General features: G+C 38.8%; 2 protein-coding genes across 9 annotated transcripts in view; one reads left to right on the top strand and one right to left on the bottom strand.

Moving 5' to 3' along the window:
- Positions 1-4717, bottom strand: part of LOC111340085 (uncharacterized) — a 10234-nt gene extending 5517 nt beyond the window's left edge. Inside the window, exons 1-6 of one of the 5 annotated variants that reach the window (XM_022946868.2) lie at positions 4622-4716; positions 4371-4504; positions 3575-3620; positions 2043-2157; positions 1254-1577; positions 183-402 (exon numbers count right to left, since the gene is read on the bottom strand). In XM_022946868.2, the coding sequence (XP_022802603.2) occupies positions 183-402; positions 1254-1577; positions 2043-2112 (614 nt within the window). In that variant the 5' untranslated portion in view covers positions 2113-2157; positions 3575-3620; positions 4371-4504; positions 4622-4716. Of the gene's footprint in view, positions 1-182; positions 403-1253; positions 1578-2042; positions 2158-2691; positions 3342-3557; positions 3644-4370; positions 4505-4621 lie in introns of those variants that run through there. The other 4 variants (XM_088735143.1, XM_088735139.1, XM_088735149.1 and 1 more) reach the window with 4 other exon arrangements.
- Positions 4718-5043: 326 nt separating this feature from the next.
- Positions 5044-12808, top strand: LOC111340090 (uncharacterized). 4 transcript variants are annotated; one of them, XM_088735158.1, is made up of 9 exons: positions 5044-5237; positions 5986-6107; positions 8430-8594; positions 9500-9611; positions 9888-9988; positions 10814-11038; positions 11932-11976; positions 12238-12293; positions 12391-12808. In XM_088735158.1, exons 2-9 carry the CDS (start codon positions 6056-6058, stop codon positions 12571-12573), a joined length of 939 nt encoding a protein of 312 aa, XP_088591284.1. In that variant the 5' UTR covers positions 5044-5237; positions 5986-6055; the 3' UTR covers positions 12574-12808. The 4 variants fall into 4 exon arrangements, with proteins under 4 accessions (XP_088591284.1, XP_088591294.1, XP_088591288.1 ...); XM_088735162.1 differs by lacking the exon at positions 5044-5237 and adding an exon at positions 5573-5872; XM_088735168.1 differs by lacking the exon at positions 11932-11976.
- The last annotated feature ends 1652 nt before the right edge of the window (positions 12809-14460 follow it).

The raw sequence follows: 14460 nt of genomic DNA, 5'->3' as shown, positions 1-14460 counted from the left end.
TCTTAAATTTTTTAGCTCCCTTTTAATTTTAAGTTGACGCGTACGCTTACCATATCTGTAGATTATGGTATATTGGCTAATACACCATAATGGCTAAGCCAATAAAAAGTCTTGAATTGCATTATCCAACGATCCAGTTTTTAATAATAAAGGATATTAGTTACATGGTAAACATTAAATACCTTCCTTCGCCTGTATCATCTAATTTAATACAGAATTCATGTTTTATTCCTTCATCGCTGAATTCTCCCGCCAAATGAAAACTGTCAGAATGCTGATTTTCCGTCCCATCATCCTCAGTATCGTGGAATCGGTACCCAGTCTTCCATTCAAAGTCATCGGATGTCGGACATCCATTAACCGGCTTGGGAAGTCCATAAGTCCCGGATGGCCATCTAAGCTCTATTTAAATACACAACATAAAAAACCGCTATTAAAATGGAAAAATATTAAGATAAGTCAGAAACCTGCATCATTTAGAAGCATACGTAGCACACGGAAACAGCAACCGACCACCCTCCTTGCCTGCTGAATTAATTTTTAGAGAATTCAGATTTGCCTTTATTTTCTTTAAGCGCTTGGTATCTGTTTTTAGAAGGATTTATGGGTAAGAACTTTCGGTAGTGATTTAAAAAAATCGTCAGTACACAAAAGGAAACACTCGAGCTAAGGAAATTAAATCTCCCGTTCCTGGAAGAAATTTTCCATCACCTCATTTCTTTTCTAGTTTACTTTGGTTTTACATAGTCGTCCTCTTAGAAATGCATGGCCAGAAATTTTCAGGCTGGATAACGTCACCCCCTTCAATACACGGTTGTACAGTTAGTCACAACTATACACTGAGTGCAAATATGGCGTCCAATTTGAATTGCCATTGTTCTGGTCTCACTAGCCTTGTCTTCACGTGGAAACACAAAAGAATTATTACATATGTGAAAGGCTAGTGAGTCCAGACCAATGGCAACTGAAATTGGTTGCCATATTTGCATTTGGTGTATAATGAGTGTGCTATTGTGTCACCTTGTCATTGAACACCTGCTGTTAGCAACGCAACTCATCTTCTTGAATCACTTACTTCAAGGAAAGTTACATTAGAACGATGAGCCCAAGCACGGATCCTTGACGCGTCACAAAAAGTGCATGTGCTTTGTTAGAATCTAAATTAGCTTATTACATATTTGCATTTGATTACAACTATCACAAGACCTATCATTGGCGTAATAGGGAAAGTTGGTTGTTGCCTTCTAGCTTACCCACAGTCGATGTCGGCGAAGAATTTACTGACTTTTTTTGCGTCCTAGCCAGTTTTTTTAATCGAGTCTCCCCGTCAACGCTCTTTTTATCTTTGTTAATTCTTTTCTCTCTTTTCCGACTGTCATCTGTCAACAGTTCTTCAAGGCTCACATCTCTCTTGGTTTCCTCCACATTTTTGTCTTGGATGTTCTCAGTTTTGATAACGCTTTCTGCTAGCGCAGGTGCCCCAGTGACAAATGAACTTCTCTCTTGCCACACGCTGCTGATCGTGCCTAGAATTTGGATCTCTGTCTCTGGTATCGGCTTTACGTAAAACAAAGGTGCTGCAAGTAAAACAGACCAAGTGGCATTTTCATCTACGACTGAAAACTAAAGTATGTACGTTTAGTGTCAAAGATCTCATATCTCACAGTTCGTTACCAGGAAACAAAATTTTTGCTGCTAGCTTCTGGTTATTGCATTACGCTACTTTGCAGGAAGAGTTGAGCAAAGAGACAGCCATGTGATAATTTTCAAGTTTGCTTATCATGGAATCTTCCCGGCGATTTGCTAGTCACCTTGAAGTGGCCTTTACTTTATCATCCATTTCTAGCTGAGTGAGTGGCATTTTATTAACGTTAAACCTTTAACCTTTATAACAAACTTAGTTCGCTTTTTTTCAAGTCAAGACCGATGCTTCCCAAGAAATGGAAAGGCTGTGTAGTGATGCAGACGCTTATCTTAGCTTCACCATTTTCTAGAAGTCGTTTCATTATATTTACACTTTGTTATTTTACAATGTAAGTTACCTAGGTCATATTCCACAAAAAGACAAAGTTCCAATAATGCCAGGAAAAGAACTTTGAAAGCAAAAGTCATCTTTCAGGAATCACAGGAATGGTATTCATTTCTGTTGTAGTTTAACTAAAAAAAAGAGAAAGAAAAAATCAGCGATGTGTAAGCATCGAAACAAGTGTAAGGATATTTTCTTTTAAATTACAACACAAACGAATTCGTGTTTAAATCTCGCGCATTTAATTTGTCGAAAATTGCGGTCTTGAATTAACGCAACAGTTATCTAACTGACCTGACTAATATTTTTTCGACGCAAGCCTAAACAAATGTTACCTCATGTCTCCCTTTAGACGCGTTTAGAGTTATTTATTGAATCAACAAATGGAGTGAAGTCCACTGTAGTGAGAGTGAACGTTGAGTCGAAACACGTAACAGTCCCATGGTTGTTCCTCTAGATTCAATTAAAACGTTTGACCTTACTGAGTTAATTCTAATTCAAGTAAAAGTGTGGCTGCTTCGGTAACCCTTTCTCTAATGTAGATTCTTTCAAGTCTTTGACTGTCTACAAAGTAACAGGCTTGTAATATAATTATATATACTTTATAAATGCATTTCTTCCGGACGAATTCTCCCGAAAATGTGCCCCTACCCCTCTTCACAAACCTTGCATTGGTGTGCCATTAATAAGTAGAATGCTGCTTTACAATAGCATTTTACTGTTAAGACTGATTCCAGCTGGTTTATCAGCACAGTAGCGCGAAACTCGTTCATCACGTAACTCGAACACGTAATTATCTAAACAACTTTATTTGGGCGTCGGTTAATTGAGTAGCTATAGAGGGGATTTTTGATAGATGTTCTGACCAAAGCGGAGACAGCTTCTGTCAAATTTCTGCCAACTTGAAACTTTAAACCTCCAATGGTTCGGTACAGTTTAAAACCTAAACAGAAGCTTTGTCATTCAGACGCCTTTTTTCCTTGTTTTGATTTCCTGAATCACCCGCTTGGAAGGATTTAGGTCTCTCGTAATTTTAAAGTTATTTCGCTGTCAGGTTTTGCTGACACCGATCTTTCCTTGATCGGCCTTTTAAATCAGAATTCCATTCAACTAAAGTAGGAATTCAGTGAATTACTTTGAAAGAGAAAACTTCTCTTAGCCTCTATAAATCATAGAATTTCGAAACGTCGATCACTAAACGATCAATAGCATATATCTTTGATTAAGGAACACTGGGATTAGCAAATATTTTTTCGTGTTTAAAGACTTTCGCCTTCTTTTACATCCGTATGTTTCCAGCATTTGAAAAGATTGATCATTATTTTGCTGTACTCACGACTTACTGTGCGGTCAGAGTTTGTGAATTCAAACAAAGCAACCATAAACCAAAAACGTGATTATTACCTGAACTGACCTCACAGCCTTGTATTCAATGCTCTCTCGAATAAAGTTGGTCGAACATAAAAAACACCCCTGAATGAAAATCGGTGGGGTACAGTATAATAAAATCTTAAAAAGCAACTGAAAATACCTCCTTGTCGACCATACCTTTTTGGCTTCAAGTATCCGCCATGTTTCTTTTCACAACCTCTTTCTATCAATATATTAACGCGATCCCTAGGGTGAGATAATAACCCGCTCATCCGCAACAACAAACAGGTTTTTAGTGACGTCACAACACTTTAGCTTTCTGGTAAGTCCTTGCGTTTTTTAAGTTGAAAGAGTCTTTGAGAAGCTAATCAAGTATTTTGTGAGTTCTCCTTGACTGAATCCGACAAGAAATGATAATCGTTGCGTTTTAGGAATGGCTAAGCGGTCCTTTTCACTCCAAGGGAAGGAAAATAACAGGTGGAGAGAGGTGGCTTATTGTCAAAAAATAATATGTAGGGGATGGGAGGACATTTTGCGTTTCGACAAGATGTCGCCATTATATCACGCGGTACCGAGTAAACTTCAAACGGTTGATTACATTCTTAGAAGGACCTAAACGGTATCAAGGAATGATCGGGAGTTTTTGTTTCTCGTTATTTATAGATTTATGGATTTATTTGCTCCTAGCTAATAAAGCATTTGACTCGGGTAGAACCAGTTAAACCTTCTTGCACCTTTCAGTCGAACGTTATATAAGAGACAACCGGGGGCTGGCGCGAAACAGGCGAATCCCTGAATTCAGTACAAATGCTTGCAGGATACGAATTATGTTCCCGTCAAATAGCAGTTTTCGCGTATTTTGAATAATCGCAAACCTCAGTTGCAGTCTTATGATAGCTCCCTATTCACCCAAAGAATATCAGTTAAATCAAAAAAGTAATCAAAATCAGTTACAACATAAAAAAACACTTACCACTGGACTGGCGGCTTGATAAAACAAGCTCACGCAAATATTTATATTACTAAACGTATCCAGAGAGTCCGAGTTTGACACTGGGGCGGATTTTCCAACCAAAGTTGATAGTCACCTCTGAGGCAGGGTGCTGCCTTTTGACATGTAATTGAAAAAAAAATTTATTACTTTAGAACCAAAGTCTTGCTTTAAATATATCTCCAGAAATAATTTAACAGTTCCGTCAACTTTTTCGTCCCTTAGCATTTTACCTAGATAAGTGATGATATGATAGCCATTTACAATCCAGTGGGTTGAAAAAGGCACTTCGAGTGTAAAGTGTCTCGCCCGAGGACGCGACATAATTACCCGGCCGGAAATCTACTCCAAATTATTACGTCACTGAGTCTCTGATTTCCGCCTTGAAGCTTGATCATCTTGTTCTTCTTTATTTGGCGCAGTTATTTTCGCGTGCATAGAGAAAACATTTCCACTTCCCTAAATAACTATCACTTATATGCAGGGTTTTGATACACAAAACATTTAAATAAGTCTTTCTGCCAATTTTAAAGTGCGCTCGTCAAACCAACCGTTGCATTTGCTTGTTGAACCATAGAGCATATAATTGAGTTGTCAACTCGCGCCACTAGCACAGAACAATGGATAACAGGTAAACTACCTTTTTACCAAATCCGAAAACTGCGTAGGCCGAGCAAGTCAACGGTTCCATAACTTTTTGCAGGAAATAATTTTGAAATTTGGTTCATTGATTCATAGTGATACACCAGACGACGGAAATTTTGTAAACACAGAACAAATTATCCTCTCATTCTTAGAGAAATATGAGGGAGTTTTTCTGAGAAGAAAGGATTTAACGGCTCTTGCTAGGTAAGCCCGAGGAAACAACTATACGATGATTGACGTTGTGTTTTCTGAGCATAACTATCACGACCGATCACGGATTGAAATTTCAGCCACTTAGATTAGTATCACTGCTTTCCCATTGTGATATTAATTCTTTTTATATTTTCAAGGCGATCGCATTTCGTCTGAAGGTAACTTCCCTTGAGACATCCAAACAAGACACCGGCTTTGTCGAGCAAAACCTACAGGATTAGGGAAGAATTTGTGCGACACTTTTCAGTTTGAAGATTCTTCTGGTAGAATTAAGGATCACACCAAATAAAAACCGAAAAACCAAAGAAAAAATCCTAAAAGCCTACCAGGAATAAAGGAGATATTAGGAAGAACGTAGCAACGGCTTAAATTTTCGCGCGCGATTTATGTACAACAAGACATGACCTAATCGACAGGTACAATTTGTTAAGTGCGGTCATAAGAAAACAAAAGTGTTCGTAGTTTGCAGTCTTGGAGTCCCTCCTGTTATAAGGATGAATGATGCCTCCGACTTTATTTACAGATTCTTGTGCCTACCGTTCCATTGTTAATCCTCTTGTGGTTAAGTCAGAAAATAGCGTCAAAGCTGCATTAGTCGTGCAACTCCAAATCATTTCGCGATGTTGGTGAGGAATTGTCTTCGGCTGGAACATCTCTCATAGTAATATTTTCCACTGAACTAGAACTGACCAAAATACTGTGTTATTGATGTTGTTTTATTGATGTTAATCATAAACAGGAAATGAAGAATTAAACAGATTGCAGAGTGTTGACTGGACTCTCAAGACAGAGACATATCAAGTTTCCGAATGTTTTGGTTAACTTTAGCACTGGTGGCTTTCTGGTGTCACTCCACCAAAGGTAAACTATTTCATGAATAAAGGCTGATAGTTTCGAAAGAAACTGTTTGGGGCTGCATCGGTGGGGGTAACCACTGAACTTATTTCCAGCTATCTAGACAAAATTATGGCTCCCATCGTCAAAACTTTACCATCATATATTAAAGACAGTCAACACGCTCTTCAAATTTTTCGAGACTTTAATTTCCCTGGTCAAAACAAACTTCTTTTCACCATGGATATTACGTCTCTTTACACTGTCATTCCTAATGGCGAAGGCCTTCTGGCCCTTAAACATTTTTTTGATCAACATACTGATAAGGAACCTAAATCTGAAACACTACTACGCTTAGCCGAACTAGTGCTCACACTCAATTGTTTTTCATTCGGAAACAACTTCTTCAAACAAACCAATGGTGTAGTCATGGGCACCAAAATGGGACCTAGCTATGTCAGCCTTTTTGTAGGTTTTGTCGAACATCAATTTTTCAGCCAATACAACGGGTCCAAACCTGAACTCTACGGTCGCTACATCGACGACTGTATCGGCACTACCTCCTCTACCAGAGAGGAGCTCACTCAATTCATAACCGCAGTCGATTCTTTTCACCCGGCTCTGAAATATACCTGGGAGATTTCTGACAATTCTTTATCCTTTTTAGACATCAAAGTTTCAATTGAAGGTAACGGTTTATGCACTAGTGTGTATTACAAACCTACAGACTCGCATAATTACTTGTTATATTCGTCTTCGCATCCATCTCACGTTAAGAATTCCATTCCTTTTTCTCAGTTTCTCAGACTTCGTCGTTTATGTAGTAATGACTCTGAATTCCACCACAAATCAGAGTCAATGTGCCAGTTTTTCGATAAACGTGGTCACCCTGTTTCTGTCGTTCAAGCAGGTTACCACCGCGCCCAACTTATTGATCGACATTCAGCACTACAAACGTCGCATAAGGAAGATTCCGACCGCATTCCATTCACTCTCGCGTTTCACCCTCACAACCACTCAGTTAAATCCATCATTCTTAAAAACTTTAAATTACTTCAAAACGATCCAGAGACAAGCACTATCTTTTCGCAGCCTCCGCTCCTTTCATTCACAACACTGATAAAATATCGGGACCCAAACGATCCATTAAGATCACCGATCACTTCACGTGCACCTCCGCCAATGTAATCTATTGCATAACTTGCACTTATTGTAAAAAGATTTACATCGGCGAAACAGGCAGAAGACTAGGTGACCGATTCCGAGAACACCTTTGCGACGTGGAAAAGAATGACAAGGACACATCGAAACCAGTCGCTAGGCATTTTAATTTACCTAATCATTCTAAGCAACATATGGCAATCTGCGGTCTTTCCTTACACTTATGTAGCCCGGAAAGCCGTAAAAATCTTGAACAAAAGCTCATCTTTCAAACCGGCAGTCTAAATCCCACAGGGATCAACGAACGCTTTTCATTCCACTAATTTATTCTTGTTTTTCTCGTTGCCATTTTCCCACCAATAACGTAGCTTCATTTTCTGCCTTTAAAAGCACACACAACCCACAATTCCTCTATTCGCTCCGACGAAGGGCTAACGCTCGAAACGTCACCTTTTGTAACCGTTACGGTGGCCAATTTACCATTTCAACTTTGTTGATATATCCAAATTATAAACTATTTCATATTAAGCTTATGACGTTCATCACATGCCGCTTGCGTCTTCCATCAACAAAATTTTAAGGCGAATAACAAGTTTTGGGTTTGTTTTTTTGGAGCATCAAACAAGTCTATACTTACCGTTAAAAAAGAGACGCTTAATAAATTGTTTGCGGTAGCTTGTGGATTATGCATGGAAAACTCCCGCTCTACCTTCAAAGGAAGAATATGTTTCTGAGATAACGAAGAACACCTTCGCTCCGACGAAGGGCTAACGCTCGAAACGTCAGCTTTTGTAATCGTTACGATGGCCAGTTTACCATTCCAACTTTGTTGATATATCCAAATTATAACGAAGAACAGTTACCTTTTCTCAAAGAATTCCAGCAAAGGCTGATGCGCATTTTAAACCTGAAAGATCATAGCTACTTCGCACTCTTGCTATGTATTATGAGAGACTCTATTTATATACTTTGACGATGAGACAATATATAGCTTCATGAGAAGGCTATCCCGAGTTTTGGATTTGACGTTGCATGCAAACGCTGTACTCTTTTTCTTTGCAAAGCTGTTCGGTCCCAGCTCAGGCGGATGCATCCAGGATAACGCAACATATAGCCATGCATTTCGCGTAGCCGAGTCACCTTCCCTTTTCATTTTATTACCTTATAACCTATTTGTGCTGTTTTTAGGAAAAGTTTCATGGCCAACTGGTAAATATGGCCTTCCCATGCCCAAAGCGGGATGTCCGAATAATTGGTTCGACGGTCGAAGATTTCACGATGATAAAACTGGTAATTTGGTCGACCGTGAAGTCTACGATAACTTACACTTGGCTGGCTGGATTACTAGAGAAGGTACCTGTCGGTTGAATTAACTTCTCACCGGAACTGCTCAACATTTTAGAGCGGTTCTTGCAGCAACAAGCTGGTAAGACAAAACACGCAATAACTTCCGATTATGGAAAGGAAGTTGTGAAAAGGACAGAGACCTTAAAAATCCCATGAATAAAATCTTGGCAACAGTGGTAAGATGCCTTGTAAGCGGTAATAACCTGCTGTCAACTGGTCTTAATTGAAACCTCTTCAGTTTAAACGGGCAGGTGTTAAGGAATACTCATTATTTTTGTATAGTTAAGATCGAAATCATGAACCTAAGTTATCATTCCCTTATTTTGCATTAATTTCTAAAGATGTCAACCCTCAAGACTTTCTTTTTAATCGAGAGTCGACAAAAAGATCGATGAAATAATGGAGGAAGTGTGTTGAAAAGTTGGTCACGTTACGGAAGGCATGTAAAAATTCGCCTTGCAGGTAATTCAAAGCTGCTTCACCTCGAACGCAGTTTTCCTATAAAATCTAATGATGGGGAAATGCCTCGACAGACGATACATATATCTTATTAACCGTACTGGGGGAATTTCGGCCCGAGGTCTTGACAGTACGGACCTCGCTGCGCTCGGTCCGTACAAAAAGGACCGAGAGCCGATATTCTTCCAGTACGGTCCCGAGCAACCTTGGTTAATAAGAGATTTATTACACGACTGAAGTTCAAAGGGACACAAGTGCGGTGTCATTCGGGACCATTCGGGACAGTGCCCGGTCCAATATACTGAGAGAATATTGACCGGCAATAGAGCATTTTGATTGGTTGATTTTAGTTACTGGCCCTCTGACTTCACGAGTCGTGTAATAAATACAGTTCAGAACTATTCTGCAAGTCTGGATCGTATTTTTTTTGAATTTTTATTGGTTTATCATAGGCATCGAACAAGACTTTTGTATCAAGACGAGTACAGAAAAGACACAAGACTGGCCAGCTGGGAGATACTGTATTTTAAAACACGAATCTTGTCCACTTGGATTCGCAGATGGGTAAAAGATCATTGTGTCGTCTTTGATACTAATAGTATACTAAATATATTTTGAAAGTTACAACTTTGCAAAGAAAGTTCCCATGATGGGCTTACAGTGTTATTGCAGATTTTTGATACTTTTAAGTATCAAAAATCTGCAATAAAAATATATTAATTGAATTGATAAATATAATTGTGAATTACCATCTATTTAAAAATAGATGATAATTCACAATTATTTTTATCAATTCAATTAATATATTTTTATACGGCGTGCTGTTATTTGAATTCGCAGGTCGGTCCATTGGGGTCCCAAATCTTCCAGTTTCCAAGACGCAACCGTTAATGGTAAACAAGCAAAAGATAGAACAGTTAACTATTGTTGCAGTGCCAGAGGTAAGAGTTATTTAACCGTTTTGAAAATTATAATCTTAAACAAACGTGAAAGTGGATATATATTTTAAAATAAGTAATCTTATCAGAATAACGAACTTTTTTTTCGCAAGAACTTTTTATTTGGCTATCTTCTAAATTTGCGCCAAAACATTTTAGCAACACGGACATGGTTTGATGCTACTCTGGTTTAAGGATTTAATGAATGTAACCGAAATTACGATTCATCAACCCAACGTTTCGACACTCCTGCCTAGTGCCTTCATCAGGGTTAATATGATTGTTGCAACAAGAGGCTCTTCTATATGCTCACTCATTAGCTACCCTTTTATTCTGACGAGGTATAAATTGGCAACATATCGACACGAACACAAGAGGGGTTACAATCCACGACGAAATGATTTGGCAAGAAACATCCTCGTGCCCATCTTAAAGGAAGTATTCAGTCACAATTTAAGTTTACAATTAGCTGCAGTTTGCTACAATAAACCCTTCCCAATTCTATGTTTAACAAAAGCAGACGGCAAAGTAAAGTAACATTGAACAGGGGTAAAGGGATGAAAGAAAAAGGTATCGGGTAAAAATTGACATGCTATTCCCAAATATTGCCATCTCAGTGGTAAAGTGTCGCTCGTTTCTTCGCTGAATGTAGAGTAGGAAAGACAATGTGGGAGACTTGGATCTGTCCCACAAAGTTTACGAGGATCTGGCTCAAGCAAGGACTCCTGATGTTTTACTTACCGAATTTTCCAGCTTGCGGTACACTGTAACAATACGCATACAACGTTAGATCTCCTTAATTTCTAACCTTAATTTCCCGTCCTACAGGTGTAATCACCAATTCTATTTCGCTTCCCCTGGACAAGCCTTTCTATTTGTACTCCCTGAGTGGTGAAAACTGTCAGCAAGTCAAAGGTGCAACACTGAAAGAAGAAAGTGTTAATTTTGATAAGAACGCTGGCAGATATAATGTAAACATCCAGGGTAAAAATCCATTCCATGTGGATAAGCATGGGTCGCAGATGAAACTAACATATTGCTACTATACTCCAGGTAGGCACAACTCGTTGTATCCACCATTTCGAATTAATTACGTTATATACAAAACCTAGTGGCTACTGCGTGGGTCGCAGATGAAACTAACATATTGCTACTATACTCCAGGTAAGTATAACTCGTTTTAGTATATACTAAAACAGTGGATAGCGTTGAAGGCGCGCTCTGATTGGCTAGTCAAACTCCGAATATCCTTTGCTATTTACCTCCGAGCAACTCGGGAAAAAATGGCGTCCGGTTTGCATCCGTGACAAGCGAAGAAATCACTCAATATAACGACGAAGCAGTCCCTGAAAACACAAAGAAAGCGACTAAATTCTGTTTGGCCGTGTTTAAAGGTAGTGGTGTAAGTTTTTAACCTGGAGTTTATCGATAAAAACCAATGAGAAAGGTTTTGTTTACAAATGCAAATTAATCTTACGTAACCTCACTTGTTCACGTGAAAATGTTGGAATCGTTGCTGGAATGTATGAATTAAAATAAATTTTTGGTGGGGTATATTATCTCACTGTTTTAGTATATACTAAAACAACTATTCACCTCTTAGTGTCGGTGGTTAGCGGCGGATATTTACCGAGCCGCGAAGCGGCGAGGTAAATATCCGCCACTAACCACCTCTACTTCGGTGAATAGTTGTTAAGTATCCACCATTTCGAATTAATTACGTTATATACAAAACCTAGTAGCTGCTGTGACATGAATCGTACTTTTTGTTTCTGAATTGCAAACCCCGTCGGCGATAGTTATGGCAGGTTTGACTTCCCTCCCAATCCGATCGATCAGTTTCCTGAATTTTCATTGGAAGACTTATTCTTCTTCTTCCAATTGCCGATCAGAAAAACGTTGTGTTTCCTGATTCACATAATTTCACACGCTCTAATTAATTTCAGGTCTGCATGTTGAAGAAAGTACACAAAAACGAAACACCACGGATGGTAAAAAATTTATGTCAAGATAATCAACCCCTTTTGCCGCTCATTCAATATACTAGTGATCCATTTCTCTATTTGGGTCTGCAAAGTCAACAATTCTTATAACCTCAGTCTCACCTAAATTTCTTTTGATGATTGAGCTCTAATGTGTAAAAATATAATAGTCGGTAACATGCCTCCACGTAACTGCTTAGCTTTAACCTCAACATTGCGCTACACATTTTTGGAACTTTTCTAACTCCCAACCTCTCTTCTTCTTTTAAGGTGGAGCTATAGCAATCCCGAAGAGCCAAGAGGTCGAGAAAACGCTTTTCACTGGCGTAAGTGTTTTTGTAAATACCCCTCTGGGTCACAGCTGCTTTACCTTTATCGCAAGTTGTGGATAATTGAGCTTAATATATAACCCTTTCATTTCAGTCTGCATTGGATAATAAGACCCAGTCCTCCGGCCTCGCTGTCGCTATTGGTATTGGGATTGCATGCGCGATGGTGGGTACAGCGTCCATTGCCTTGGTAACGAAAAAATTGTTCAGGAAAAAGAACCATGGTGATAATGATGATGATGATGACGATGACGAGCCGAGACCTGACGATCCATGACCGCAGTGATAAACTGTAATCTGAAAATGGCTATGCCATATATGCATTAAACAGTTATTTGGAAACATTTTGTAATTGCCATTGATGACAATGGCCAAAAAAGTAAATGGTTTGGACCTGGAGCAAGAGCCGAATGTGAGAGTATATTAATTTAAAGGACTGTTTTAAGTAAGACTTCGTGGAAGTCAGGAGGTCTTTTCTCCTTTGATTAAAACTTAACCGTCTGTTTTCTCCAGTCTCTTTAACAGCTACTGATATTTGTACCCCACCCCCCCAAAAAAAAGATTGAGAACTGCTTCTTCCTCTCATTTTGTTCCTACCTTTTTTCTAATTTATGCATTTGCAAAAGTGACCTACGAATTACCTTCAGAGTTAAACTACGTTTGACAACTCTGTTTATATGGATTTAAAGTGAAAAGTATGATTCCACTTGGTTTTTCATCCAGTCAAATAAATAAATAAATATGTTATAAGAGTCAAACAAAGCTTCAGTGATAAATTAGTTGGAAAATTAAAACCTCCTCTAAAAATGACACTGACATCAGAAGTTGGATCATTAAAATTTGAATTAAAAACTGACAGTCACATCGGCGATCTGTGATATTTTCCACGCAATGACGATTTAAAAATTCTTGTCATTTAAAATTGTTCACATATTCGCGAAAAGGAGTGATCAAAAATACAATTGTGACTTTAATATTTACAGTTTTTCCAAATGTGAGTGAGAGTTTTCCGGCCAAAGAAATTGAGAAATGCTGTTGATTTCAAAAAATAATTAGCTGTGTAAACCAGAGTTTTAGAATTTTGTCAAGAGCAGTCAAATCACTTTGAATGCCGTTAATCACTACTGCAACACTTACACACTTTGAAAATTTGTCCTTTAGCAGCCTGCCTTAGTTCTTGTATCCTCCAAAAGTATATCACAGAATGAATGCAGGAGCTTCTTCCCAATAAAATCGTTAATGTCATGGCGCGGCCTCTCTTGTTCCGAGATGTTATTATTGACAGACTGAAAGGCAAATAGCACACTACGAAAGCTACTACGACAAAAAGAACTGTAAAAAACTTCTTTTTCAAGCGAGCTGTATCGTATGCTGCATACCCACTAGCTTGTAGCTGGATATTGATTTGAGAAAGGTGCCTTCGCACGACCAGGAACACTTTTAGATAGCACAAGCATGTGATGAAGATTCCAATGAAAATAGCGATTCCATGTGCCAAAAGAAGACTCCTTCCAGGTGTTCCTGTAACAGCCACCATACAGGTAAGCGCTGGAAGGATTATCCAAGCAGTCAACAAAACAGCCTTGGTTCGTTTCACTGTAATTATTTCGTTGTATCTGAGATGAAACACGACTGCGCAGTAGCGTTCAACAGCTATGAATGTCAGTGTTAAAAGCGACAGCATCGTAAAAATCCACGCTGATATTCTGTATGCTATATAAGCAAAGTTTGATGCACAGACGTTACCTCGAACGGCCGCCACGTATTCCGCCAGATAACTAAATTGGGTGATAAATCCTATACCAAAATCTGACAGAGCCAGTCCAGCGATCAGTACATTTGAAGGTGAATGAAGGCTCCTTGACCGATATATGGTAAAAATTACCAATCCGTTCCCACACACCGAAAAAATTGAGGTCAAAAATACACATATAGCTAGAATAAGGGCCGGAAAATTCGGAACAGACCTGTTTCGCTCCCATTTAAATACGAGACACGTGAGTTCTTCAAATTGATAGGTCTTGTTGGTAAAATTCATCACCGTTTTAAGAGGCTTTTACGGTTAAATCAAAGTTGACGAACTTCGTCCCCTGGAAAAAGCGTTTTCTTCAGTGTGAAGGAGTTTAGCGCTTTCACCAGTCACTGGAAGGCAGCTGGCGTTGGG

The sequence above is a fragment of the Stylophora pistillata genome, chromosome 1, assembly GCF_964205215.1.
Source record: "Stylophora pistillata chromosome 1, jaStyPist1.2, whole genome shotgun sequence".
In the NCBI taxonomy this organism is placed as follows: Eukaryota; Metazoa; Cnidaria; class Anthozoa; order Scleractinia; family Pocilloporidae; genus Stylophora; species Stylophora pistillata.
Note: the sequence above shows the minus strand (reverse complement) of the source record. Positions and strands in the feature narration are given on the sequence as shown.

Excerpts from the sequence above, each read along its gene's own strand:
- LOC111340090 (XM_088735158.1), top strand. The coding sequence starts at position 6,056 with ATGTTTTGGTTAACTTTAGCACTGGTGGCTTTCTGGTGTCACTCCACC. Across the intron at positions 6,108-8,429 it reads CTGGTGTCACTCCACCAAAG|GAAAAGTTTCATGGCCAACT; the intron begins GTAAACTATTTC and ends TGCTGTTTTTAG. Across the intron at positions 9,612-9,887 it reads CCACTTGGATTCGCAGATGG|GTCGGTCCATTGGGGTCCCA; the intron begins GTAAAAGATCAT and ends TTGAATTCGCAG.